The sequence below is a fragment of the Pteropus alecto genome, unplaced genomic scaffold (genome assembly GCF_000325575.1).
Source record: "Pteropus alecto unplaced genomic scaffold, ASM32557v1 scaffold48, whole genome shotgun sequence".
NCBI classification, from domain to species: Eukaryota; Metazoa; Chordata; class Mammalia; order Chiroptera; family Pteropodidae; genus Pteropus; species Pteropus alecto.
In genome coordinates, this window is record NW_006442110.1 from 3636199 (window position 1) to 3662904 (window position 26706).

The window sequence follows — 26706 nt, forward strand, 5'->3', positions numbered from 1 at the left end:
TGACAACTTCTCTAGGCCTCTGTTTCTTCATATGCAAAAAGGGGGGTGGAAATAATACCTGCTTTACAAGGTTGCCATGGGGATTATGGCATAGTCAATGCAAAGGATTTAGAATTTAATACACCTCCTGGCATATAGTGAACAGTCGTTAAATGTTACCTGTTAATCTTTTATTGTCGTTGGTATTATTTTTTGGTCAAGAAAACACAGTATGACAATTTTTAGTTATCTCTGACTCCAAATGCCATTATCTTAAGTACAGTGTAATATTTAATGGTATGGAAAATTTACCTAAGTTCTACTTTAGAAACCTGCAGAAGTATACGTGTAGCATTAATCTAGTTCTGAAATGAGTTCTCCACAGCAATAAGACTATAAATAAGAGTAAAAGGCTGTGAGAATCCAAAATGTTTACTAAGGTCATCTCTGGGTGCTGTCTATATATTGTATATCATTTTGTATTTTGTCTAATGAAGGATTGCTTTTCATAGTCAGGCAAAAATAAATGCTATACAAATATATCATTTCAGCATAAATAAGAAAAACATATGATTGACTAAACAATTAAATTATTTCCTTTTCCCTGCACATTTAAGATGTTAATGATGCTTTTACCTGACATTTTTTATGAGTTTCCTAGATCAAATTTTCTTTCCATTTGTTGATGAAATCAAGATGTGGATGTGTGATCATAACTGTGTATGTATGTGGGGGCGGGGAAGAAAGTAAATCTGAGTGAGTGAAAGGCTACACTTAGTTTTATTTAAATATTCAGACTAGAAGGCTAAGCACAGCTACATATGCCTGATATTTAGGTAATGGCATGAAAGAGTGACGATGAATGAGTGACCATTTCCATGGCTGTCATAGTGCTAGTCAGTCAATAAAAATCTGTAAGATAGGTATTTTCCAGTGAAATGGTAATGATTTTTTTGTGAGGTCATACGATCAGTTACTTGTTTCAGAACAGTAATGTAATATTACACCTTTGTAAAACAACGTGACTTTTGAAACTGACTATGTTTCACTTTTCAAAAAAAAGGAGAAAGGTTTGAAAAACTAAATTTTTTTAGAAATAATCCAATTGCTCTGAGTGTATATGTGCGTGTGCAAGTGTGTGTATGCTTTTTTATAAAGAATTTACGTTTTCTGGTTTACCTCCTTCTCTCCTTCTTACCTCCTATTGAACCTAGTTTCAAAAATTATTTAGGGCTCTTTTCCTCACCAGTAACAAATATGTGTTCAATATTGAGTAGAGAATATTATGAAGAATTAATATATAAAAATTAACCACTCATCCCCACCATTAAAAAGTGTGGTCTATTTCCTTGCAGACTTTTTTTTTTCATATTACATATATATTATTCCACTGAGAGTAAATCAATAATAACTTCTATGTGGCCAAATAGTAACCTGTCTTTTTGATTTTCTTATGTGACATTCTAAGTGAATTCAACACAGCAGATACCTCTTTTGTTTCCCTCCTCCCGGTGATATCATATTCATTCTTCCTCCTTTTTGCTGTCCACTTCTCGGTCTCCAATTAGCACCTTCTCTTGTCAATCTCATAACATGCAACTCGCTTACTGAAATCTCAACTTTGATGCCTAATGGCAATTAAAATGCACCCTATCCAAACAGATCTCTGTATTTCCTCTACGGGAGGAAATTAATGATCCTGTATTAGAAGAAACTGTAGAAAAAATGGTTTTCTCTATTTTTGAAAATGATATTAATGTCCATTGGAGCTCAAGTCATACCCCAGAAATGATCTTTTATTATCTTCCCTTCTTATTAAATATTCAATTAGTTGCCACTAAAATCATCTCCTAAGTGGACCAATTTCTCAGCATCTCCACTGGCAGCCACCTTCTGCAGTCCAGGGCCAGCTCTCACATGCACTATGCAGAAGTCTACCTTTGACTCTCACGTCGACAGAAGCATTTTCTCTTACAGACGAATGAGTAAACTCCTAAAAATAAGACTGCAATGCCAGTTTAAAGCTTACCAAAAGCTTTCTATTCTTAAAAAAGCAATATCTAAACTCTTTACCATGCCCTACAAGATCTCAGAGGGTCTGAACAATCCCTAACTTGTGATTTTCACCTGCTCTCCCCTTACTCACAGCATCTATCCATACCAGCTTCCTTCCTGCTTCTTAAGCATGCCAGGGCTTTGCCTCTAGTGATTTCTTCCTTTGAAATGCTCTCCTTCCTGATATTTTCGTAGCTAGTTTTTGTCATCTCTCAGATCTCAGCTTGAACATCTCCTCAGACTTTCCTCAGTACGTATTCTAATGTTGACCCCTCTTGCCTCTGCACTATAGTATTACTTACTTAACTGATTTCATACTAAAGCTGACCCTCGAACAACATGAGTTTGACCTGTGTGGGTCCACTTATAATAATGCAGTTTTATTTTTCCAATAAATGAAGCCAGGTGTTCATACCTGCGGACTCAACCAAACATGGATGAAAAACAAATTTTTGCATTCCCAACCTAGGATTCCCAACCTTGGATCAAAAACGGTATTTTTGATTCATGGTTGATTAAAACCACAGATGTAAAAAGTCAAAGGTAGAGTCAAGTTATATGTGGGTTTCTGACTGTGGAAGCAGCGGTTGGCACCCCTAACTGCTATGCTGTTTTCAATGGTCACCTGTACTTATCATTATTTGAGTCGTTTTTCTGATTTAGTTGTTTTAAAATAATAATAGATAATATAATGTCTGACTCTTCCACTAGGTCATAAAATTCGTGAACTCAACGACTTTATGTTTTCACTGCTATATCCAGGATGCTAGTATACACCTTGCACAGTACAGGTGTTTAATAAATACTTTTTGGATGAATAAGTATATCGATATATACCAACCACTATGGATTAAAAATAAACTGATAACAATGTGAGCTTTTTTATAATTTACATTTTAAGGATTAAACAACAGTAGCATTTCACTAATGGGAATATTAATAAATAGAAAGAATGACGTCAAAAGTCAGAAATACCTAGGTTTAAACTGAAGACCAGCTTGGCTTTTTTCAGTTCCAAAGTAATGTAATCCCCCTGCTGTCCTTCTCCGTGCAAGATCACGCCTTCACTTTCAGTGGTTTTAAATTTCAAGGCAATGACATCTTTCAGTGTTTTCATCTTCTTGTTTCTGAATCTATATGGTAACACAACATGGCCATCAAAGTTGATAACATCAGCCCCTAAAACAAGAAATAAATAACATTACAGTTCAGTTATTTCATGTTTTCATCCAGTGTGAACTAAATCAACTTCCGACTGGTGTTTCCCCAGAATAAATGAGAAATAAGTGTTTCTTTCTGAGAAATCTGGAGTCTTGGGTTCTTGTTCTATTTCTTTTCTTGGTTTATTGTGTTTCCTAAAGTGAACTGTGTGCAAAGCAGTCATAAAAGCTGGTCATAGAAACCTCTATCAATATTAAACCTTACTTCAATTATAATACTAACAACATGAATTCCATCAATAATTTATAGACTTCAAATTTAATTTGGCAGTCTAGTTTACTTGAAAAGAGCAAAAATTTTAATCCCTGAGGTACTGTGAGATCTTACTGTTTTCCTTTTTAAATGAGGCTAGTTTTATGATTTTTAAATAACATTTTACCCACAAATTAGCTTTTCTTTGACAGAAGAATGAAAGCACTTGCAATGTAGGGTTTGATAGCATACTCATTTTCTGATGGTTTTTATATTCTGCTACATTTTCAGTAAGCTTTATGGTAATACTCAGAATTTATAGCTAATTAAATTTTAAGGAGCTTCTTTCCATTTGTACCTGGGCCTCAGGTCTACCTGAAATTCCAACTTGATTTTAGGATATATCATTGAAGACATGAAATTATATAAACTTTTTAGAAGTAAGAACAATTTTGTTACCGTCCTCAGAAATAGATGATGGTGGGGATGTGTTTCATAACTGCTTCTTATTCACACCAGTAATGGAAAATGATATGCTCTTATTTATTAAATCCTACTGGTTAGTGGGTTACCAATTCATGGAATGGTCAAAGATGAGTTATAATCCGCTTCTATTTGTACTCAGATCAAGTTATCATAATTAAAACCTTGTCATTAAAAGTGTTTTTAAAAATCCATTTCCTTCAGCTTTTGATTTGAAATCATAGAAAACTGAGTCAAACTGGATAGCTTTAATTAATTTGGAATGACAAGACTGGATGAAGCCTGCCTCTCAGTTTGGGGCAAGGTCCTGCTAAAAGAACTCCACAGGGAAACACTGGAGAAAAATAATAGCAAGTCTAAAGCTTGAAAGAGAAATATTTTCTCACTTCCTGTCCTAGCTCTGGCACTTATTTACTCCAGTCACCACAGGAAATACTTTGGTTCCCCCGTAACAAGAGGACGCAGCCCCATGGTGGCTTCAGCTGTGGTCCATACTTCCTCAGCTACATTCACTCTTTGTGCATGACTTGCCATTATGAGTTTTGCTCTTATCTAATTCTATGAAATGACTCATGAACACACTTATTTTAAACATTACTTAAAAGCAATGTTTAAAGTTCTTCCTTCAAATCCTTGATAAATTTTGACTCCTTTAAAAATATTTATCCCATTATCCCAAATATTCATATTTTTAAACAACAGTGGAATTCTTGCATTCTAAAAAGTTCAGAGAGAAAATACAACTTTGAAGTTTAAATTCTAAGAGCCAGTTCTTTACTGTCCATAAAAAGACTTTCTTAATCAACAGAATTCTGTTCTCTGAGACTATGAATCATAGAGGTTTATTTTACTATGGGGGAAAATCAGCCATTAAATTTTGGTTTCTGCTAACACTGCAAAGCCAATTAGACTAGCTTAATCAACTATACTGTCACAGCTGAATTCCAATTGCAATATCTTTATCATCTGTGATGAGATAAAAGAGAAAAAAAGTGGAATCTGATTATCAGATTCCAGGTTGAATTTATAATCCAGCGGTTGGAAGAAATTACTTTTTATCTTAAAAAGTGTATAAATGAAAGTCAAAAGGAAGGAATAAATTCTGAACTCTAGGAAATAAATTTGTAGTCAATTTCATAATAGTGACAGTTGAATAATAGACACATCATTGTTTTACATACATTCAATATATATTAATTGACATAACATGTTCCCCATTCATCTCTCAGGAGGTGAATGTTCCTTAGCTCAGATAAAAGGAAGAATTCATCCCTCCTATTAGCTTCTCCTAAATCAAAATCTACATTTGCTTTCGGGTGCAGAATAGTGACTTATACAAATGTTGATTCTTTTCTTCCTTGTATTTAGGGCAAAGGAAAAAGTGACAGAAAGGACAGAAATAGTTCATTTCTTCAGACAGTCCTAGGATATTGACAAAAACATGAAGGAACACTGGTCATATGGACCAAGCCTCATCCTACAAATGGTCAGTTGAGAAACTGATAAAATGCTTTGCAAGCCAGATCCCTCACATTATGAAATCAAAGGTGTTCTTCTCTGAACGGGTTAAATGCTTCTCTAAACATCTGTTTATTGTAGGTTAAACCACAATATTAGCATAATCTATAACATGTAATGTATACATAAACACATGCCATAAACTTTTAAGAGTCTTGGATATTATGAAATCCAGAATCTGTTCTATTTCCTACAAAAATACATTAAATTTTACTTCGCCTCTAATAATATGTTGTGGTTATTTTGGGACGAGCCACCTTTTATCCCCCATTACCCTGATTGCTTATCACTCCCTAGAATTAAGTTTTCTTTGCAGTGATTAAATATGTATGGTTGAACTGTTTAAGCAATCTGAACAACAATAATGGCTAGTCAAAAAGTGAATGCAAAATCACAGTACTTCCACAATTTTGTTTCTAACAATAACTCAGAGAGCTGGTAATGTGCCCAATTCATCAAATCATTATGATAGAAAAGGCTTTAAAAAAATTCAGTTACTTAGTCTACTTTCTGAACTTGGATATTTTGGAGTTTTTATAGCTAAAGATTTTAATATTTGAAAAAATACCTTTGCTATATATATTTACTAAAAATGAAATATATGCTTATTGTTGAAAGGAAATTAAACAATACAGTAGTATAGAATGTGAATCCCAAGCACAAGAAATCACCAGTGTTAATGAGTAATAGCTTGGTGCATATTCTTTTAGATTTTATGCATTAACTTATCTATCTAATGTATGGAATAATCCATAATTATATATACGTATATACATGTGCATGTATATATATATATGTACATACATATATGTTAGAAATAGAGAGAGTGGAGGATATCGTTTCATTTCGTTATGTTTCAAAATGTACAATGAAAGCTTGAGTTTTAGATAATAATAATGTGCAGAAATTGTATATTTTAACTACTTAATATGTTTTATTGACTTTCACGCACCGAGGTACTTATATAAAGTAATTATATATGTATATATATAATTTGAAACTGCAGTATCTCCTATTTATTTGAAAAACATAAAAAACGTATTTGAATATGCACCCCGAAGTAAACAAATGAGCACTTAGGAATGACTTTTGATCTCCTGTGTGCTCATAAGTGTTTCACTTTCTTGTAGAAGATCTGAGAATAATGGGAAGGCTTAAAGAGTAAAATTAAAAGAACATACTTCTATGTTCCTAAAATAACCACTGATAATGCACATTTCGGATTATTTTAATTTTCAGTACAGAATGTGTATGTATGTAAATAGATACACATAGGAATCATATGCTATAGGGTTTTGTGTTTGGTTTGGGTTGCTATACGTTCATTTTTTTTCAAATTAGAATTTTTAAAAAAATTTTTTACCCATTATATTTTCTACAATACTTTGTTAAAGAGTTCAATGATTTGCACTCAAAGTTATACGGCCAAGAGGCAACCAAGTTTAACACAAAGAATTGATCCGAGGTCTTTGTACTGAACGCCATGAAAAGTCTCTTGCTTCAGAGAAATAAAAATGAAAATGAAGCAAACGAAGAAGCAAAACCCCATAAGTTCCCTCGGCTCCGGAATCTCAAAAGAAAGGAACATCGACAGTAAAATTGTCGGTGTTAACATATCACAGAAAAAAGATTTTGTGCAAATATTAAAATTAATACCCAGGACTTCTGTATACATGACTTTTACTACAAACAATAAAATACACATTATATCTCAACTATAAACCTTTCATGTTGAAACAGTCTCTCACATGAGTTGCTTTAATATTATGAAGCATAAAAGTTTAAGACACAGTAGAAACAAACTCTAGTGATCACAGACATACTCTTTTAGTTAATGTAAAAAAAAGGACAATTCATAATTACAGATAGTGTCCTAGCCGTGGGTATTATGAGATAAGCTGACTTTCCAGACCAAAAGGCACTCGCTGCTAGAGAGGAAACGAACTCTGAACCCGACCAGCCAGGTTGTGCCAGTTCCCTGGTCACCCACTGTCTAACTTAGGACAAAGCCCAAGGACAAAGGTAACACCAAGCAGAAAACATTCCCTCCCTTTAAACCCGCCACTCACACTGCTTGTTCTGGCCGCTCCCACCACTGCATTGGTCAAGTGCATGGAAGGAGTTCAGTTCCAGTCCGGAGCCGTCATCGCCCTGTGCAAAGCTGCCATGTGGATAATCCAGGCTTACTATATTATTCCTGAGAGCCACTTACCACATACCCTCATGAGATGACCATGACTGTACACCTTCAGACTAGTCAGGATTTTGATTAGCTAAAAATATGCTGTCATTTGCATGTCTAATTTCTTTAATAAGAATTTATTTTTGCAATTTTCTTTTCAATAAACTTCATTTGGGAATAATTGTAGAGAGAAGTTGCAAAAAATAGAATGGAGAGTTCCCATGTACCCTTCACCCAGCATCCTCTAATATTAACATTTTATATAAGCGGGTACATTTGTCAAATCTAAGACGTTAACTTTGGTATAATGCTATTCACGGAAATACAGACAATCTTTGGATTTTACCCACTTTCACAAATGTCTTCCCCCAACCATTCCAGGATCCCATCAAGGATCTCACATTGCATTTAGTCATGTTTCCTTAGCCTCCTCCAATCTGAAACATCTTCTCAGTCTTTCTCTGTCTTTCATAATTTTGACACTTTAGAAGAGTTCCAGTCAGGCATTTTGTAGATTTTCCCTCGTTTTGAGTTGGTTCGAAGTGTTTTTAGGACTAGACTGGTGTTACTATTGTTTGGGGAGAACACCACAGAATGATGGTGTCCCTCTCATCACTTTCCATTAGGGCAAATGCAATTGCAACATAACTTTCCACCAGTGATGCTGCTTAAGGTGATGTCTGCCAAGATTCTTCACCATAGTTACTTTTCTTTCCTTTCTCTAGTTTATTCTGTGGAATTGAGTCACCATAGCACAGCCCATACTCAAGGTAAGGAGAATTATTCTCTACTTCCTGGAGGGGGAAGTGTGTACATATATTACTTGGAATTCTTCTGTAAGGAAGACTTGTTCTATTCATTCTTTCATTCATTCAATGATTTCCTTATAGTATTGTGGGATTGTGCATGTTTATTTTATTCTTTGAGTCTAATTCAATACTATTATTATTCAAATTGTTCTAGTTTTGGCCATTGGGAGCTCGTTTAGGTTGGTTTCCAGATCTCTTTGCTATGCTTCCTCCTCCTCTTCTTTTCTCTTCTTTCTCCTCTCTGTCACTTTCTGGCACTACAAGATTTTGTAAGCTCATCTTGCATTTTCCCTGCCCCAGACCTAGAAGCAGCCATTTTCCCAAGGGGGTCCCATTTTTTTTTTTTATTGTAGAACAGTATTGAGACGCTTGGTTTGTTTGTTTGATTGCTTTTTATGAAGCAGACAACAAATTTTCTATAAATAAATATAGTTTGAATCCATCTGTATGATATATTCTTCCACGCAAATGAATTACTGATAAAAAAAGTAATCTTATAAAATGTTTCTTAGTAACCTATTCCACAAGGATTTGCTATGATTTGAATCTCTTCTGATTTTAATTAAATGTTTTTGCATAAACTATGACTTTTAAAAACAGTAACAATAATTGTCACTATTTATTTGATTACTGATTATTACTTTAATTAAAATGATTCAGTGCTAATATGTAAGTGATAATGTATACAGCTTAATATTTTAAAACAATTTTTGTTTTATCATCATAAAAGTAATATGTACTCTCAGTAAAAATTGTACATTGTGTAAGAAAACAAAAAAAGTCAATTTAAATGATTGACAATGATACCACACAGATATCAAAATACTGCTAACACTTTTCTTTATATACTATATCAGTATTTTTGTTATGAAATATTTTTCTTCAATAAAATTTTAAATAGCTATATAGTATTTCATTGTACAGATGAGCTTCATTTTTAAAAATAATTTTTTATTTTGTACATCTAAGTTATTTGTAGTTTTCTACAAATCTAAACATTTCTATAATGAACATTTTTGTAGTGAGATTCTTGAACAATTTCACAATTATTTTCTTATTTAAATTTCTAAAGTGACAACTGCTCAATTAAAGATATCACTAAAGATGTATATTAACTAGCATGGAATGTAACATTATGTAATCTTTGTAAATAAATACCCAAATTACTTTCAAGAGTTTGAAATATATATCTGAAACTAAAGTTTAAAAATACTACAAGGTGGAATTTGCTTAGTTTTGCAAATATTACATAAATGCAAATCTATCTTGCTATCTATATATATACACACATACATTTTTTAAAGATGTCAGTATTTTAGATATATTGTCCATTCTTCACAAAACAGCATGCCTGCCATCTTAACTCTCTATTAACTCTCTCCATTTCACCTCTATTCTTCATAGCATTTGTCTCTAACATATTTATATGCCTACATATTTACAGCATGTTTCTTCCTCTGAGAGTGTGCACATCAGAGACTTTGTTTTGCTCATCACGAAGCTCATACTTAGAACAGTGCCTAGGAAACAGTCATTACTCATTCAGGATTTGTTGAATGACTGCATGTTGTCATTCATATTTCAACGAATTGGATTAAAGTATAATAAACATTACTATTTTATACTTTTTTCATTAAAAATTAGAATCACTAGATAGGAGAAAATTTCAAGAATCACTCTAATCTACCACTGTGCCACAACTATTCATACATCCAAGGTTTCAACTGTCAGAGAAAAAGAATGATACTATCAGGCTACTATTTTTTGCGGTGGTAGGGAAAATTCATTCCATTATCAATTGACTTGGTATTATTTAATTGACAGACATTAACACTGGTGGAACATAATCTATCTCATCTCTCTGCACACTGCTCTGATCTGATTAATTCCTTTTTTCTAATCCACTACCTTTTCTTTCAATATAGTATCTATGGTTTAAACCTAGATAGTTAAAACAGATTCCAGTGTGTCAATGATAGCTAATTTAGAGTAACAGCAGCAAATGAGCCTTCTTTAAATCCTTTAAAAAAATGACCTAGAGAGCACTGAAAAATCACTTCTACTTTGAGCAAAAAAAAAAAAAAAAAAAACACCTTAAAGTTTCTTTTTATGGAGGTCAGCATTTTACATTTTATGCAATATTTCTCCTTAAAATGTATTGCTTTGCCCTTAAGTGACTGATAACTCATGATAGAACAATAATAATACCAGAGAAATCTGATTTCATCTGTCCATAAAATTTGGACTGTTATTTAATGTCCTGGAAGACTGAGCCACATGGACCTTTCACAGAAATACCTAACTATACTTGTCCAACAAAAGGAGTAATTCTTTCTTTGGGCCCCACTGCTTTTGTTCTTGTATTCATAATCTAGTCACTAAGACAGAAATCTGGGACTTTCTTTAACAGCTATTTTTCCATCTAGTTAAAGATTATGCATCCTCCAAGCTTCCAAAAAGCCTCACCTAGATTTCCTCATATGAGGAAATCTTTTCTCATATGAAACAGCCCCTGCTCGCTGTCACAGGGCACCCTCACACACTTTATTACATTACTTCTCATCTTATAGGGGAATTATGTCTTTATGGGTCTGATTTCCTCTGTGGACTTAAGTTTTCTTAAGGCACAGACTCTGGATTGTTCCACTTTATGTTGCTGGCACAATAAACACTTAAATTAATTTAAACATAATTGGCGTTTGAGACAACAAGGAAAAAAAGAGATACCACTACTCTTATTTTCCTTCAAAATTATACCTGCTGCAATGCAGTTTACTCTCTGAGTGCAGACCTATGCATGATCCAGTGGCATGCATTTACATAAATATTACAACTATGAGTTTCTGATATCAATAAAGTGATTAAAACACAAAATATTTTTATTATAGTCATATTGGATTTGTTTATAAATCAAAGACTAAAGCATTTAACTATACGATGAATTTAAATACTAAATATATATTTCCTTTTAATTGAATACATTTAATAGAATCTTCTCTAGTTTAAGATTAAAGTTATTAAGTTTTAAAGACATTTTTAACTAAGTTTTACACTAACTTGAGATAAATATTTATTCATATTCTATTTTAGACTATTAAGAAGCAAGATGGCCTTGCTGTTGCATATTTTTTATTATTGGATTATTTCATGAAAAAACTATATTGTCTAATCATGTAATTGGTTCATTTAAATGAACAGGGGAATATTAGTAATTATAAAAATTATATTATTGAACATGAAAATACAAAAAAAAAAACCCTCTGAGGTTCTCCTTACTCATGCCAAAATGGGGTCTCTCTCTCTCCTCTCTCTCCTCCCTCTCTCTGTCTCTCTGTCTCTCTGTCTCTCTCTCTCTCTCCCTCTCTTTCTCTCACCCATACACACACATGCACAAAACATACTCCGCAGGACATCATAAAATCAGAGTCATCCACGTTTGAGCAGGGTTATAGCTCTAATACATCTGATAATTCAGAAGTAATAAGCAATTTCCAACAATTAGCATAAAATCTATTTGTAGGAAATCCATATGGAGGCAATTTTTATTTATTTTTGCAAAACAAAAAGTCAAATAAATTAGACTTGCATTCTATATAATATTACAATCCATATTTCTGCTAGGGAAGAGACTATCTAGAATTATAAATCCTAAGTAAATATTCCACAGATGAGAAAAGAAATCAGACATCAAGGAAGCCCCCAGAATCTTTTGATATGCTATTTCTAACATTTATTTCAGATATTTTTGATCACTACCCAGTTAAACTTCTGTTTCTAGCTCCATTTAAAACATTGTTGACAGTGTTGGGGCTAACTTTTAATACCATATAGAATAAAAGATGGCAATATGATTTGAGGACTTGTTTTTGAGGCACTGTTTTCGTGGTAATTTATATAGTACCAAAGAAAAAATAAACGATCTATATTAGTAAAGGCAGAATGGGGGACGCAGAGGCAGGTGTGTGTGGGCGTGGGTTTCAACCACCCAGGCCATTTCTTGAAGCTGGTACGGCTTGCTTCCACTTTCTCTCTGTTTTAACATGTCTCTTATTTCCTATATTTTGAAGCTCTGTCATCTGGGCTTTGCTGAGCCTGGAAGGACTACATCTCCTAGGGTTAGCCAATTCCTGCAAGCACGTTCTCCAAATAAATACCAACCAACTCAGAGCCCACAGCCCAGCTACTTCCTTTCTCAGGCTCTCACACTCTGGGCCACTGTCCACCTGACCTAATCACCCCAGGGTCAGGGATCAAGCAACTAGGGACAGTTCTGGTGCCCCAGAGTCTACTGAAATTATTCTAACTAGACAATTCTAAACCTGCCTACCATGCCTCACCTACTCCTTCCTGTAGAAACTACAATAAAGGCTCTTTCCCACCCTCCCCCTTCTCCTTCTATCTCCTGACTGCTGGTGCTTCCCCTTAGGGAGCCCCTTGTCCCATATGATGTGCCCCTTCCTCTTAGGAGCTGTGAGTAATAAACTATCCTTTCAGTGGCAGTCATTTCATGACGTGTTGGCCTTACTATAACCTTAAATTTTCTATCAATATACTGCATTTTAAAAAACACTTTTTTGCCTCACTAAAAGACTAAGTACAGAAAATTTCCTTACTAAATCTTAGAATAAAAAGTAAAGTAAATATCAAATTTTTGGCCAAAAAAGAAAAAAATCTTAGAACTGTTGGCAAGAGTTATTCTGTAGATCTGCAAAAAGCTCCTTTACAGTACATTTTAGAAACCATTACTGAATGTCTGAAATCAACTAGCATTCAGTGAATTGTCTTCTACCGACCTCCACAGCATCGTTCCAAGAATGTAGGGCTAGGAGGTAAAGTGGTGAGTTTTAAGAAAGACTATATGAGCTCTCCTGTTAAAAGAGAATTAAAATTGAGTAAAGTAAATACAGACAGAATTAAAATTGAGTAAAGTAAATACGGGCATATTCAGTTGTTTTAAAGAGCTTAGTAGTTCTCTGTGAATTTAACATATAAGGTTCATGTGTCATGGGCAGTGTTAGAATTGGAAGATGAAGGAGCTACTGCTCCATATGGAAGATATATGTCTATGTGAGCAATGATGTCCTACAGGGAAACCACATGCACGGATTTGCATCTTGCGAGGATAACTTCTGTGTTTATGTGGGAGCGCGGAGCGGGTGGAAGAAAGTGCAGAGGCAGAGAGGGCAAAGATCTCGCCTCAAAAAAGCTGACATCTAATAGTGTCGACAAAGGTTACACCTAGCCACAATTCAGGAGATCACATTCACAGTTCTCTCCAATGGTATGACAAATCCTACTCTAGAAAAGCATCAGGACTTTTAAAGAAATTGAAACTATCCTAAAAACAATATCAAAATATCAAAAATTATTCTTATTTTGAAATATGCTAAATATTTGAATTCACTCATTGAGGTTCATGACACATGAACCTCAAAAGTCTGTTACTTCTTTAGCTATTCCACATCTTAACGTTATATCGTATTCAAATCTATACCTTAAAAAATGGCAACCTAAAAATGTAAAATCAATATTTACCCAAATAGTATACAACTTCTACAAAGTTCACTCAACAAATAGCAGTCTGTACTAGGTGACTAGTAAAGACTGTCATTTTTATCTATCTTACTTTCTGTACTTTCCTAAAGCCAAATGAGTTGGTTCAAATGATTTGCTCTTACTTGCAAGAGATTGGGACACATGCTTAGTATGTTTTCAGTTTATGCACAGAATGTAATACATTATAGCTTTACTTTATTTTTGGTTTGATTTCATATACCTTTGGGTGAGTCTTTTACCTCAACCATAAAACAGAATTCATAAAGCCCAGAATGTACACCTGTTGTGACACATTGTCTTTTTCTCCCTCCTCTAGTGCTGTTGGGTCCTGCCTGGTAAAACACTTTACAATATTCTGTGGCTGGGTCGTCAACACAGCTCTATGATTTGGGCATTGGAGGGAATCTGATTCAGTGTGAACTGGGGTGTCAGCTATTATGTCATGACACCTGCACATCCACTGAGGCCCTGGTGAGCAGGCTGAGTTAATTCATTTCCATAAATGAGCAATGCTCCTGCCACTTGTGCAGAGAACTAACCCTGATGAGGCTAAAACAACTGGAAGCTCCTGAAATTGGAAGTTACAACTTCAGTGCTCAGAGGAGATTACAGTTCATACAAATCGGGGATACTGGCTTGTAAAAACCATGACTCTACCTTTCATTTTCTCACTTTTGATAAAGATATAAGTAAACGACAATATCCTCCTTGATTAAAAAATCAACAGGGAAAAGCTGCCAAATTACTGGCTAAGAAACTTGTTTGATGGTGGAGAAACAACAGGAAGTATTTGGGATGTATTATGGGTATAAAAGAGGTAGTCTCCACCCACCGGTCACAAACTGAAGCTATACAGCAAATCTGGTATTATTCAAACATTCAGTTTTTAAGAAAGGTCAGAAAAACAACATTTTAATGAAATCTCCCTATTTTAAAATGTTAAACAGCTGATTTTATATTTTGTATTAAGTATAGGCTGCTATCTAGTGCCCATAGATATTTTTATTGCATTATATATCTCTTTAAACTTGGATACTGTCAAAAATATAAGACTAAATGGATAATGTCTAAAAAATTAAATTTATTTTCCATGATATAATTTACCTGTGAATTACTACAGCGTGTAGTAATCAGCAAGGGATTTTATTTCTCAACAGGCAAATTCTTTTGAAAACATGTTGGTTAGTGCTAAATGAAGAGAGAGTGTATGGTTTAAAAAAAATCAAATAAATTTTAATGGGATCTGTGATCCAAAGATATACCACTCTATACTTACATACAACTACAATAGACAGGAAGCAAAGAAGGAAGGAGGGAGGAAGGAAGGAAGGAAGGGAAGGAGGGAAGGAGGAAAAGAAAAGACAAATGAAAAGAAGGGAGGGAGGGAGGAAGGAAGGAAAAGGAAGGAAAATCAAGAATCTGAGCTTTACTTACTATGATTTTGGATATAAAAAGATTTTCTAAAAAGGAAATTATATCTTTTAAAAAGTATTACAATGAACAGACATAGCCAGTCTTTCATTACTGGCAGAGTCTGTATTTACAAATATGCTTATTCATTAAAATTTATTTGTACCCCCCAAATCAATAATCATGGTACTTTTGCTATCATTCATGGATATAAGCAGAGGGACAAAAAATTTGAGACATCTGGTACTCATGTTCTCAGCTAAGGTAGAACATGGCAATGCTCTGCCTTCTTATTTCATCTTTCACACTCTGAAAACGTTCCCATTCATGATCTTTTCAGTGCCACATTTTTTGCATTTTTGTGTTTTATGGATGATTTCATTATTTAAAATGCCTCTCTCCCAGGAGGAGTGCTGAAGTGCTGTCTTGTGTTCTCAAGTACAAGAAAACTGTTATGCGCCTCATGGAGAAAACACAGTGTTAGATAAGCTTTGTTCAGGCATAAGTTATAGTGCTGTTGACTGTGAGTTCAGTGCTAATGAATCAACAATATATACTAAAGGTGCTGTTAAACAGAAACGCGAATAAAGCACTGATATATATTGACTGGTTGACAAAAGTGTAGTGACCAGAGAGGCTTGTAGGAACCCAACCCCGTATTTCCCCCAGGAGCAATGGTTCAGTATTTTCTAATTCAGTGTTCATGGCAACTTTATAGCACATAACATCCGCGAATAATGAGAACTGATTATGTTTACCTTGCATTCATTTCTTTAAACAGGAAAATAGAGATCCATTTCAAACTACCACATATATAAAAATGAAAATATAAGAAATATTTGAATTATCCTGAGGAAAATGAGTATAGATGAGTGTAATGCTTCTCTAAGCCTCAGTTTTTCTGATTCTCAAAAGGTGGAGGTAATGATGTAGCGTGCTTTATAGAATTGTGAAGAGTAAATGAGTTAACACATGTAAAACACTTAAGATAGCATCTGGTGCATTGTAAGCTGCTAATACACATGAGTTTTTTATTATCATATATTAAGTTTTTGTTTAATTGATTTGAAATAATAAATATTCAAAATACCCACTTGCCAACACTGACACAGGCCTGGAAAAAGAACAAGGTCATGTTTTTACAATAGCATTAATGGATTTAGGACAAATTGCAGTGCCGTGCTTGGCGACTCTAGGACCCATTCTACTTATTGTTCCATATTTTTGCTGCTTTCACTGATGGAGCTTATTTTGCTCACCAGTGAAGAAGGCAGAAAAATATGGAGAAGTAAAGTAAAAGGAAATAATAATAAGCCTACTGTTTCTCTTCTTCGGTGTAATAATTAACATTTCAGGGCAAATGAGCATTCTGGGGGTCTTCCAGTGCAGGCCTCTCACTGTGAGCGGAGGAACCTGAGGTGCTGGTGAGGGTCAGTGGCTTGTCCAATAACATCAGATAAAGACTTTCAAATTGAGACTTGAACTCAAGGCCTCATCTGTGATTCTGTTCACAGCAGCATAATATGTCATAATTTCTTTATAGTTCATGAATTTGCTTTCTAGAAAGCAACTAATATTTATTGAACATAGGAATTCACTATCATAACATCTGCTTAAATATATGTATTAAATGTAATCTATTTTTTTATATATATCTAAAATTACCAAATTTAGTTAACTGCAATTCAAAGTCTACATTTATAACAAAGACCTGCTTCTAATTTTCATATTTTATGACTAAATTTGATGAGATTTTGAAGAGTTTGAGATGAAAAAACTGTCTCAATTGCTAAATTACAATGCTGTGGCTAGGAATATATTAGCTAAATCAAACTCAAATAAAAGAAAAAGTGCAAAGTTTAAGACATATGAGAAAAGCCAGACAAAACTGTTTTTCCCGGTGGCTCTGTGGTAAGTGATGGTGGATGCTATTTACAGAGCTTTCACACACGGCATGGGAAGGCTTGTGGAAAGAGCATTTATAGACACTGACAAACAGAAAGCAAAATGCAAAGCCTGGGATTGGTGGAGATAATAAAGTAAGGTCAGGACTCTGATTACTTTAAACTTCTAAGCAAGTGTTACTAGTACAAGATGCTGAAGTGGGAGGCCCGGAACAATGAAGCTATAATGTTAGTTGGGAGACAAGCAGCTCCATCTGCAGTGGCAACAGCTGGAGTAGTGTACTCTCATGTGACCCTGGCAGAAAGCAAGCTCCTTTGGAGCCACACAGCAAACACATCTTGGATGGACAACCTGGGCCCTGATAACATCCTAGGAAAAGCCGCTTTGCTTTTCAGGACAGACAGCGTAGCTTTTAGACCTGACATAGCCTCTCAAGACTCAATAACCAAAACTTTAATTACTTACTTTTTTCAAACAATATTTTAGAACCTGTTTTTGTTTATAAGAGTGACTATGTATTTTGACACTTGAATTACCTTGTAAATAATGTGGTTTCAAAATTTAGATAATATTCTTTATTTAAAAATATAAGGTAAATAAAACAGCAACTTTTAAATGTGTTTTTCTTCTCTAATTTCTGGTTTTCTAGTTTCAAAACTCCTGATTTTGAAAGTTACCATGGAGCTCTAATATTTATGTTAGAAATATTCTCTTTTCCTACTGAAGTTTCACAGTTCCATAGAGATCTTTTTATTTTCCAAAATCCAAGTGAAATTCTTTTTCCAAAATTTGGAACAACTGTTTGATAATTCAATAAATATTTTCCTCTTGAAACTTAGAAAAGTTTTGAAATATGAATTATGAGAATGAAAGTCTGAGTCTTGGGGTTAAGGAGGTTCACACATACAAACAAGAAGTTTTGTGCACAGTCTAAGCTCTGCTTTAAAAAATTTGCTGCACTGTAGTAAACAGACAACCATATCCCTTTTGATGGTTTTTCCTACGAAATAAAGCACAAATGGCCATTGTTAAGATCTCATACAATTTGTGTTTAAATTTTTCTTTCAGTAATGAAGACAAAATGCTATTTCTGTGATATCCATTTAATGAGATATTCCTTAAAAACAAAATAGAAAATGTCAATAGATCAGTAGCCAATATTTATAGGGCTGAATAAGCTATGTGTGAGATACAAATAATTACCTATAAACATATATAGCATATAAAAATTCACTACTCTCTCTCTACACAAATACACACGTATGCATGTATGTATCCAAATTGTTTTTATATTAATTACACACATCTGTGCTAGAGCTGGCCCTCGGTTAAAAAAAAAAATGGCAATAAATGTTTCTCTTTGTTGTCTTCCATTTCAGTGACTGTTTGTTTTTATATTAATTACACCATCTGTGCTAGAGCTGGCCCTCGGTTAAAAAAAAAAATGGCAATAAATGTTTCTCTTTGTTGTCTTCCATTTCAGTGACTGTCCACTCCCCCTTACTCTTTCAACAGATACAGTGCTAACAGATACACTGCAAAGTAGTATCAAATAAAATAATTCACAATAAGACATTAACATTTAATGATGCTTAAAGTTTTAAAGAATTTAATGGGAGCAGCACTTAAAGGGAACTTGAGGCCCCAGAGGACAGTTAGTGAAAGGATAACATGAATGGAAGAAGAGTTCTCCAGACTTTCAAGTTCTACCACGCAGATGGCGGCTGACAACACTAGTAATGGTGAAAACAAACACAGAACTACAGTCCTTCTCAACGACAACATCCCTCCCGAACACAAAGAGGCAAGGACGAAATTATTCCCAGTATGAGAGGACAACACAGGCAAGATTTAACCCTAATTTTAACTTTTTAAAGCTCTATAGTATACTTTTCTGAGGTTTTGCCTGCACTTTGCTTTGACAACAGTTATCTATACTACTAAAGATGAAATCAGTTGTTTCTTCAGACAAAAACTATTTGATAGAGTTACATAAGGGAGGGAGTCTGAGATTAATTATTTTCTGTGGATATATCAAAAAGACCACAGTCAAAAGATGTTATTTTATTACTAACAAAAAATATTAAATTCTTTTATTTTCTCTTATCAGTTTCACTCTATTGCTTCTCTGTATCTATTTTCTTCTTTGTTTCTTACTCATTTCTTTAAATTCGTACTTATTCTTCAAACCTCTTCTCTTTCAAAACTCATTAAGCCAAGAGATATCTCCTTTTTCTCCTATTTAAACATGATTCAGTATTTTCATTACATTCCTATTAAAATGCTCCTTTGATGATATCCCTGTTAAATTTTTCTTAGAGTTTATGCCATTGATTAGTATTAACACTGAAAACATTATAATGAATTTTCCTAGAAAACTGCTTTTGTTGATATGCCTTATTGGATTTCCTACCATTTCAAGTTGTGGAAACATGTGGAAACGGGGCTCCAGGGTTTAAAGGCAAATTTATTTGGGAAACATGATTACTGTTTGACTTACTGAGCTTTTGTGTGTATGTAGTTGCTACACAATTTCTACAGAACCACAAAGGACACTAGACTGTAGATGCAAATGGTTTGCTCACTGCTATTAATCATTTATTTCTTGGGATCACTGGTCAGGGGATGACTTATAAAAGAGTTTCTGAATGACAAAACTAGACGCAATACACTTATGAAAGGATTAGGCATAAAAAGAATTTTAAAATATGCGACATTTAACTGTAAAGGATTAACTTAATGGCAAACAGTAAAACTTTAGATTTATAGAAAGAGTTTATGTATGTCTAGCTCTTCCAAAGATTAAGCGTATGTTTTCAGGAGAGATACCACCTACGGTAATGCTTTCTAGCCCAAACAAAAGGATTACAGATGAAGATGACAATATTAGGAGATGGGTAACAAAGTCATTAAAGATGCTGTTTTTCTTCATTGTACTTTTCTTCAGCAAATTATTTTTCTTAAATCAAAGACACAACCTGAGATTATGAAATTTATTAAAACAAAATGTTTCCTTAACTTTTAGAGAAAAGTAAGCTTGATTTTATAAGCACTCAAACTACTGAGTTAATGAGTAGAAAATGAATTATCAATAATTTATCAATATATACTGTACTTAAAGTATTAAATGGTATGGCTACAATCTGGCTAGCCCATAACCCCATACTCAAAAAAATATATACAATAACCTTTACTTTTAATCCTAAAATGAAGTAGCCTGTTGAGGTCGAGAACAGCATTTATATAACTTTAAATTTAATTTACAAAGCATAAATTTAGTAGGAGTGGGAGTTTGTAATATTGTTTGCTTCTTCAAATCACTACCAAGAAAACCTAGTATTCTTCATATTTCATACATCAGTTTGTCATTAGTATTGTTCTTCTAGAAGCAGAGATTTACATTAGGAATTACAGCAGACCCTCTTGGCTGCTATCCTGACAACATTCATTTCTTCTTTTGACGTTGTTGTTCAACGAACCCTGATTTCACTCAGGGGTCCATTTCCTCCCCTATAAGTCAAGGGAAGGGACTCTTTTCTCAGCAACAGAGCCAATCCAGAAAAGACAAGTCAACCCCGCCGACTCTATTCCCTTTGCCACTCCTTGATTTAAGGGTTGGCATGTGAACCAGTTATGGCCAAAGTGGATGAAGAAGGTGTGCTGATAGGGCTTTATAGGTAAGGTCTCTTGAGTCCTAAGAGGGATACTGCAGAACAGATGGCTTCGTCCTTCTGAATATTGCAGAGTATGAATGTGAGAATTGAAAGTGTGTGGCTATCTTGACATGAGCCAGGAGGCAGCCTCAGGACCAGGTGGACATATAAAGATGCAAGAGTGGTTTACAAATCATCAGGTTAATAAATCTGCTCCAGCATTGAACTTTTGTCATGTGGAAAATTAAAATTCCTTGTTTTTGAACCAGTTTGGGTCAGGTTTTGTTACACAGGACTAAGGCAACCTTAAATCTATATTTTCAATTTTCTTCTAAAAATATGACAATTGTTTTCTTTAAAAGTACAGAGGAGGAGGAATGACCTATCTACTCCATTCCTCTAGGGGAGAGGAAATAAATGTTGTGGCAGAGACTGCTAGCTATTCAACAAAAGTGCAAAGGAAGTCTTATTTTAACAATAAAAATTCCAAATTTTAGCTGGGCAAATGGCAACAGAATTGAGACTATCTTTCAATTCTCCTTTGTAGCGAGATATTTATGGCCATGGGGCCAAATTCTGGTTAATATGATGTGAACAGATGGTGTATGCCCATTTTGTTCTGTTCTCAATAGAAGAGTAAGCCCTTGCAAACTGAAAAGTGGATCTCACCCCAGTCCAAGGAAAAAGTGATGAAATGCCTCAGCAAAACTAAAAACAACAAAAACAACAACAACAAAAAATGTGATTGACCTGAACCCACTATACTTTAGTGATCACAATCCTTAAAATGCTGGGAGTCCAAAGATGAACAAGATGTATAATCCAGATCTAAGGGGCAAATTTTTAAAAAGTCTGTGTGCCTTTGGAACAACTAGTAGGTGTTTATGGTGAAAATTAATAAACAGAAACCTCATTTAAAATGGAGTCAGGAGACTAGACGAGAGAACTCTCACGTGTCACTCGACTTGCCACTGAGCCCAACAGGAAGAGACGTACCTGGCATCTCCCACAGAAAGTGATACTACTCTACTAGCTCGGCAGGAGGAAGAAAAGATTCCTCCTTGCCCAGTAACATCTCGGTCAATGGGAGACTGCCATAACTCATCCAATGAAAAATCACTGTACTTCAGACTTTTGGTTCCTCCAATGGACTCTTCCTTTACAACAGCGCATTACCTACCCTTCAGTACTTAAAAGAGGTTCTTCTTTGTTTCTCCAGAGTTGCACATGGCTTGGCTTGCCTTTATGTCACAGGTCCCTAACTGCAATGCTTTGTTGTTCCTGAATAAACACATTTTGCTGTAGAAATATCTAGCTAATTGTTACGGGTCAACGTTATCTTAAATAATCATTCCAGAGTTTCTTCAAAGGAAGATTACCTTAAAACACCATTCCCTTATACCTAATTGCCTCCAGGGTGATATCTGGAATATGTGCAAATCCAAGGAATCAAGTTCATACATACAAGAAGAGGCTAGGGAGATATCTAGTGACAATATCAGTCACTTGCTGATCAGGGGTGTATCTGACTTGTAGCTGGGTGAATCTTATGTCTGTAAGGCTTTTTTTTTTTTTTTTTTTAAGGATAATGTGCTCTAAAATCCAATAATAACAAACAAAGCATATAACAAAATAATGGACTAGAACTTGAATTCTGATTCTACTTGTCACTAATATTGGGACCATTACAAGAAATATCATTTTTTTGAGACTCAGTTTGAAAAATGTGTAAAATACCTATGGGGGTGATAACACAGAAGGTAACAATTCAGGGAAACAGATATTGTATGTGAGAGATAAACAGATGGTGATTCTCAAAAAAATAAAAGCTATTTAATTATTGCTCTATTTGATGTTATTATTATTTTTATTATTGTCATAAGACTCCACTACATTTTTGTCCATTAAATGACTCCCATCAGGTAACCCAAAGTCAGTATGTGCATTATAAAGGAGAGCTAAGGCTGTGGCTTTTTTGAATATGTTTTTACTGCAGCTACATCTCAAAGTGCATGTCCTGCTACTTTAGGGATGGAAACTTAGCTCTGAAAGGCCCACAGTTTTGGGGTTGGAGCCAGGGCCCTAGACTTAGGGGGTCTGTGTTTATACTGAGCTCTACCACTTCCTAGTTGTTTGATCTTGAGGATGTGAATCAAACTCCCTGTGGTCTCAGTTTCCTCAACTATTAAATAGGGATAATAATAGCATCTACCTCCTAGCATAGTTAGTGAGAATTAAGTGAGTCAAAACATGTGAAGTCTTTAGAACAATGCTTAGAAAATATTATGTATCAAAATATGCTGATTATGTTTTATTAGACATAGCATAGAGTAAATTAAGGTTTAGCATCAAACCAAATGAGACAAGTAAAGAAGAAAACTTATTATAAATTAAACTAGATAGTAGACTGCCCCCCTCCCCCCTACTGAGGGAGAAAGGAAGGAGAAACAAAATAAGGCTGTCTGCATTAAACCATCGTGGCCAAGGGATCTATAGCTTCTATCTGGACTGCAGCCAAAATGGAACATGCAGCCATCAAGCAAGATCAGCTAAGAAGTGAAGAACACCAAGGTGATAGAGCTTTAAAAATCTGTTCTTTCAACAGCCTCAGAATTCCCTGTTTAATCAGTAACAGCTTATCAAGCATGAGATGGGAGAAAAATAATCATCGAAACTCCAGATGGAAATGTTTAATGCATATGTAGTTTACAGGATAAATATAAATTGCAGACATGGTAGTTTCTGGATAATCTGCTAAATAAAAAAAATATATTGAATCTGTTCTACTTTAATTAATGAGTAATGTAATATTTGATACAGCAACATGTTTAACTCTTTCATAGAAAGTGAACTGTCAATGATTTGGCAAAGTTAGCAATGACAGCGTTATTTTTCTTACCAGTGTAATTCTTTTGGAGTGTAGTTTTGCAGCAGAGGGGAATTCTTAGAAGCACTGCCATCTATTCACTCTGCACTAATGATAAAATGGTTGATTTACCGAACTATATAGTTTACACTAGAGAAGACTATAACTATCATTTAAAATGTTTAGTACTCCTTGAATACAGGAAGAAAGGTAAACCACAGTCATGGGTAAGAGGAATAAGGGACTTAATATCCTCTGTGAGTGAGTAACAAGTAGCTTAAGGATATAGAGGATAATAATCGGGAATGAATAAATGGATATGTTTCTGTCTGTACCTAGTTCTCTGTCTGCAGCCTGTGTATATTACAGTCATATTTTAATTATGTGTGTGTGTGTGTATATTTATATAGTAGTTGATATATAGTACTTGCTTTGCATTTCAGGAACTTCATAAATATTAATTTATCCAATCCTGATAATAACCCTATAATATTGGTACTATTATTTATTTTTCCCATTTTAAAGTGAGAGAACAAAGAGAGGGCACAAGTAACTTGACAAGGCAGCTACGAAATGGCAGGGCTGGGAGTTGAAACTACTGGAGGGCTCCAGAGTACTTTTATGCTGAACCACTACACTGATCACCACACTGATCGCCACTGATCTAGATAGCAGCCAACATGGAAACTGCAGACAAATATGTATTTAATATGCATCCACTGACAATAATGCCAAAGGACTAAAGAAAGAGCTAGAAAATATTTTGTTATTAGATTAACGTTCAGGGAGTATGGGGATTTTGCTTCAGCCTAAGAATATTGAATTGCCTATCACCCCTGTTGCTCTGAGTCTTTTCTTTTTGTGAAGTTAGGGGGAAATAATTATAAACAGCCCATCTTTTGTTCTCACTAAATAATATGTGCAAATTAAAAAAAATGCATGTACAGTTAAACCTAACTGCGTTTGCTAGCTGCAAACACCAAAGGGAAAGGAATTAAGACCACCTGTCATTATACAAGTAAAGATGCAAATGTAGGTTACCTTTATAAGGAAACAAAGGAAAATCAATCTTTTAAAACAACTGGGTTGCTTCATTTAAAAAGAGAGAGAGAGAGATTAAAATATGAACTATAGAAACAATATTACCAAGATGGAAAACAAAAATATTATTTAAGTAAATACTCTATTTTCTCCAATTGAAAGTAGTTTTGTTATTTTAAGAAGCTCAATATAAAAATATTTTCTAAGTAATTCGATTAAAACAAACCTTTAATGCCAGAAGAATCAGTGGAAGGAAAAGAAACATTTGTGTTTTTTAAAGAAACTCAGGAAACTAATATGATGTCCTTTATTTGCTAGCTGATGGGTTATTGCTATACGTTTGGAATATCTGCCATTAGAAGAGAACTAGCTATTTTAAAATGCAAACAGTGAATATGAACTTGACAGTGCTTTTCTTCTTGTTGTTGTTTTTAAATTATAAATCTTGCATCCTTTTCTGTAGTAAAGCCAAAACTTCTATTAAAGTGAAAAATATAAACAGTCTGAATAATGTATATTATCCATTGGCATTCCCCATAATGTAAATAAAATTTACACTGACAGGGAACAGCAACATCCAAAACTCTTCGGTTGAGATTAATTTTTCATTATTAAAAATCACATACTTTTTCATCATTACAAATGTAGCAGATTCAAAATCGCTTTGAAAGTCACAACTGATTCCACTCAGAAATCTATTCACTTAACTAGATCATGTTAAAAATGTTATGATATTTCATACATTTATAGACTACTATTATTGTTAGTCTAGAGAGTTGTATGGACATGATCTTACTAATTCTCACGATAGTATTCATAAAGGCAAGAAGTGCCAGAAATCTTAGTGATAAAGCTTTTGTGCTTGGTGGAGCTGGGGAAGTGAAATACATTATAATCTGGTCTGTGCTTCATGCTACCATCTGCCATGAGAATTTTAAAGTTTCTGATAAATGTGTTTATAAAAGCAATGGGAGTTGAAGCAATGTGGCAGTGAAGAGAACACAGACCTTAGGTTAAATTGACACATGGTATAAGAACTGGATAATAATACTTCTTGCCCAGTAATTTCAGCCAAATGGACAATTGTTTACCTACAGAAAACACAGATCAATTTCGGCAAATGGAACATTTACATTTAAAATAAGATTTATAAGTGGACTTTATTCCTATGTTTTACAATTTCCACTATAGCCAACTCTAAAGTTGCATAATTGTGAAGGATATTTTTAAAATTTGCCTATATTCAACAATTAGAAAACAATGCTATTGTGTAAATTTAAAGCATTTGACAATTTCCTAAAATTTCAATCTCAATTTAATGCACATCCACAGTATATGCTCCCAAATAGCCTGGTTATAAATGTAGTGCCTTCAGATATAAGGAAAAAAAAATGCTTCAGAAGAAACAAAACATCTTTAGATGTGCCATGCACAGCTATTAGAATAGTCCAAACCTTGAAATCTCACACTTTCAGGCCTCAGAATTCTTGACTATAATCTCACTTACAATAGATATTCACTAAAAAATAAGATAAAACACAAACTTCCTGATCTATGATAAAAATTTTTTTAAGGAATTATAATATAAAGAACAATTTTGATTTTTAATTCAATTTATATTTTGAGCTATCCAGTTTCATTGGCACATTTCTATTTATTCCTATCATTCTATTCATAAAAGTTACCATAAAAGGTATTTAAAAATAAGGATAAAAAAGCCAATTTCCTACATTTTTAAAAGGGTTCTTAAATTATGAACACGAAGAAATACTAATCAATGCATGAGACTGCTGTCGATATATTTTTTAATGTCAATTGACCATCCAGTGTGTAGGG

General features: G+C 34.1%; 1 protein-coding gene across 1 annotated transcript in view; it reads right to left on the reverse strand.

Annotated features, from left to right (window-relative positions):
- CNTNAP2 (contactin associated protein like 2) overlaps window positions 1-26706 on the reverse strand; it is a 1631342-nt gene that overhangs the window by 876566 nt on the left and 728070 nt on the right. The window contains exon 5 of the mRNA XM_025039033.1: window positions 3010-3213. Within this exon, the coding sequence (XP_024894801.1) occupies window positions 3010-3213 (204 nt within the window). The remainder of the gene's footprint in view (window positions 1-3009; window positions 3214-26706) is intronic.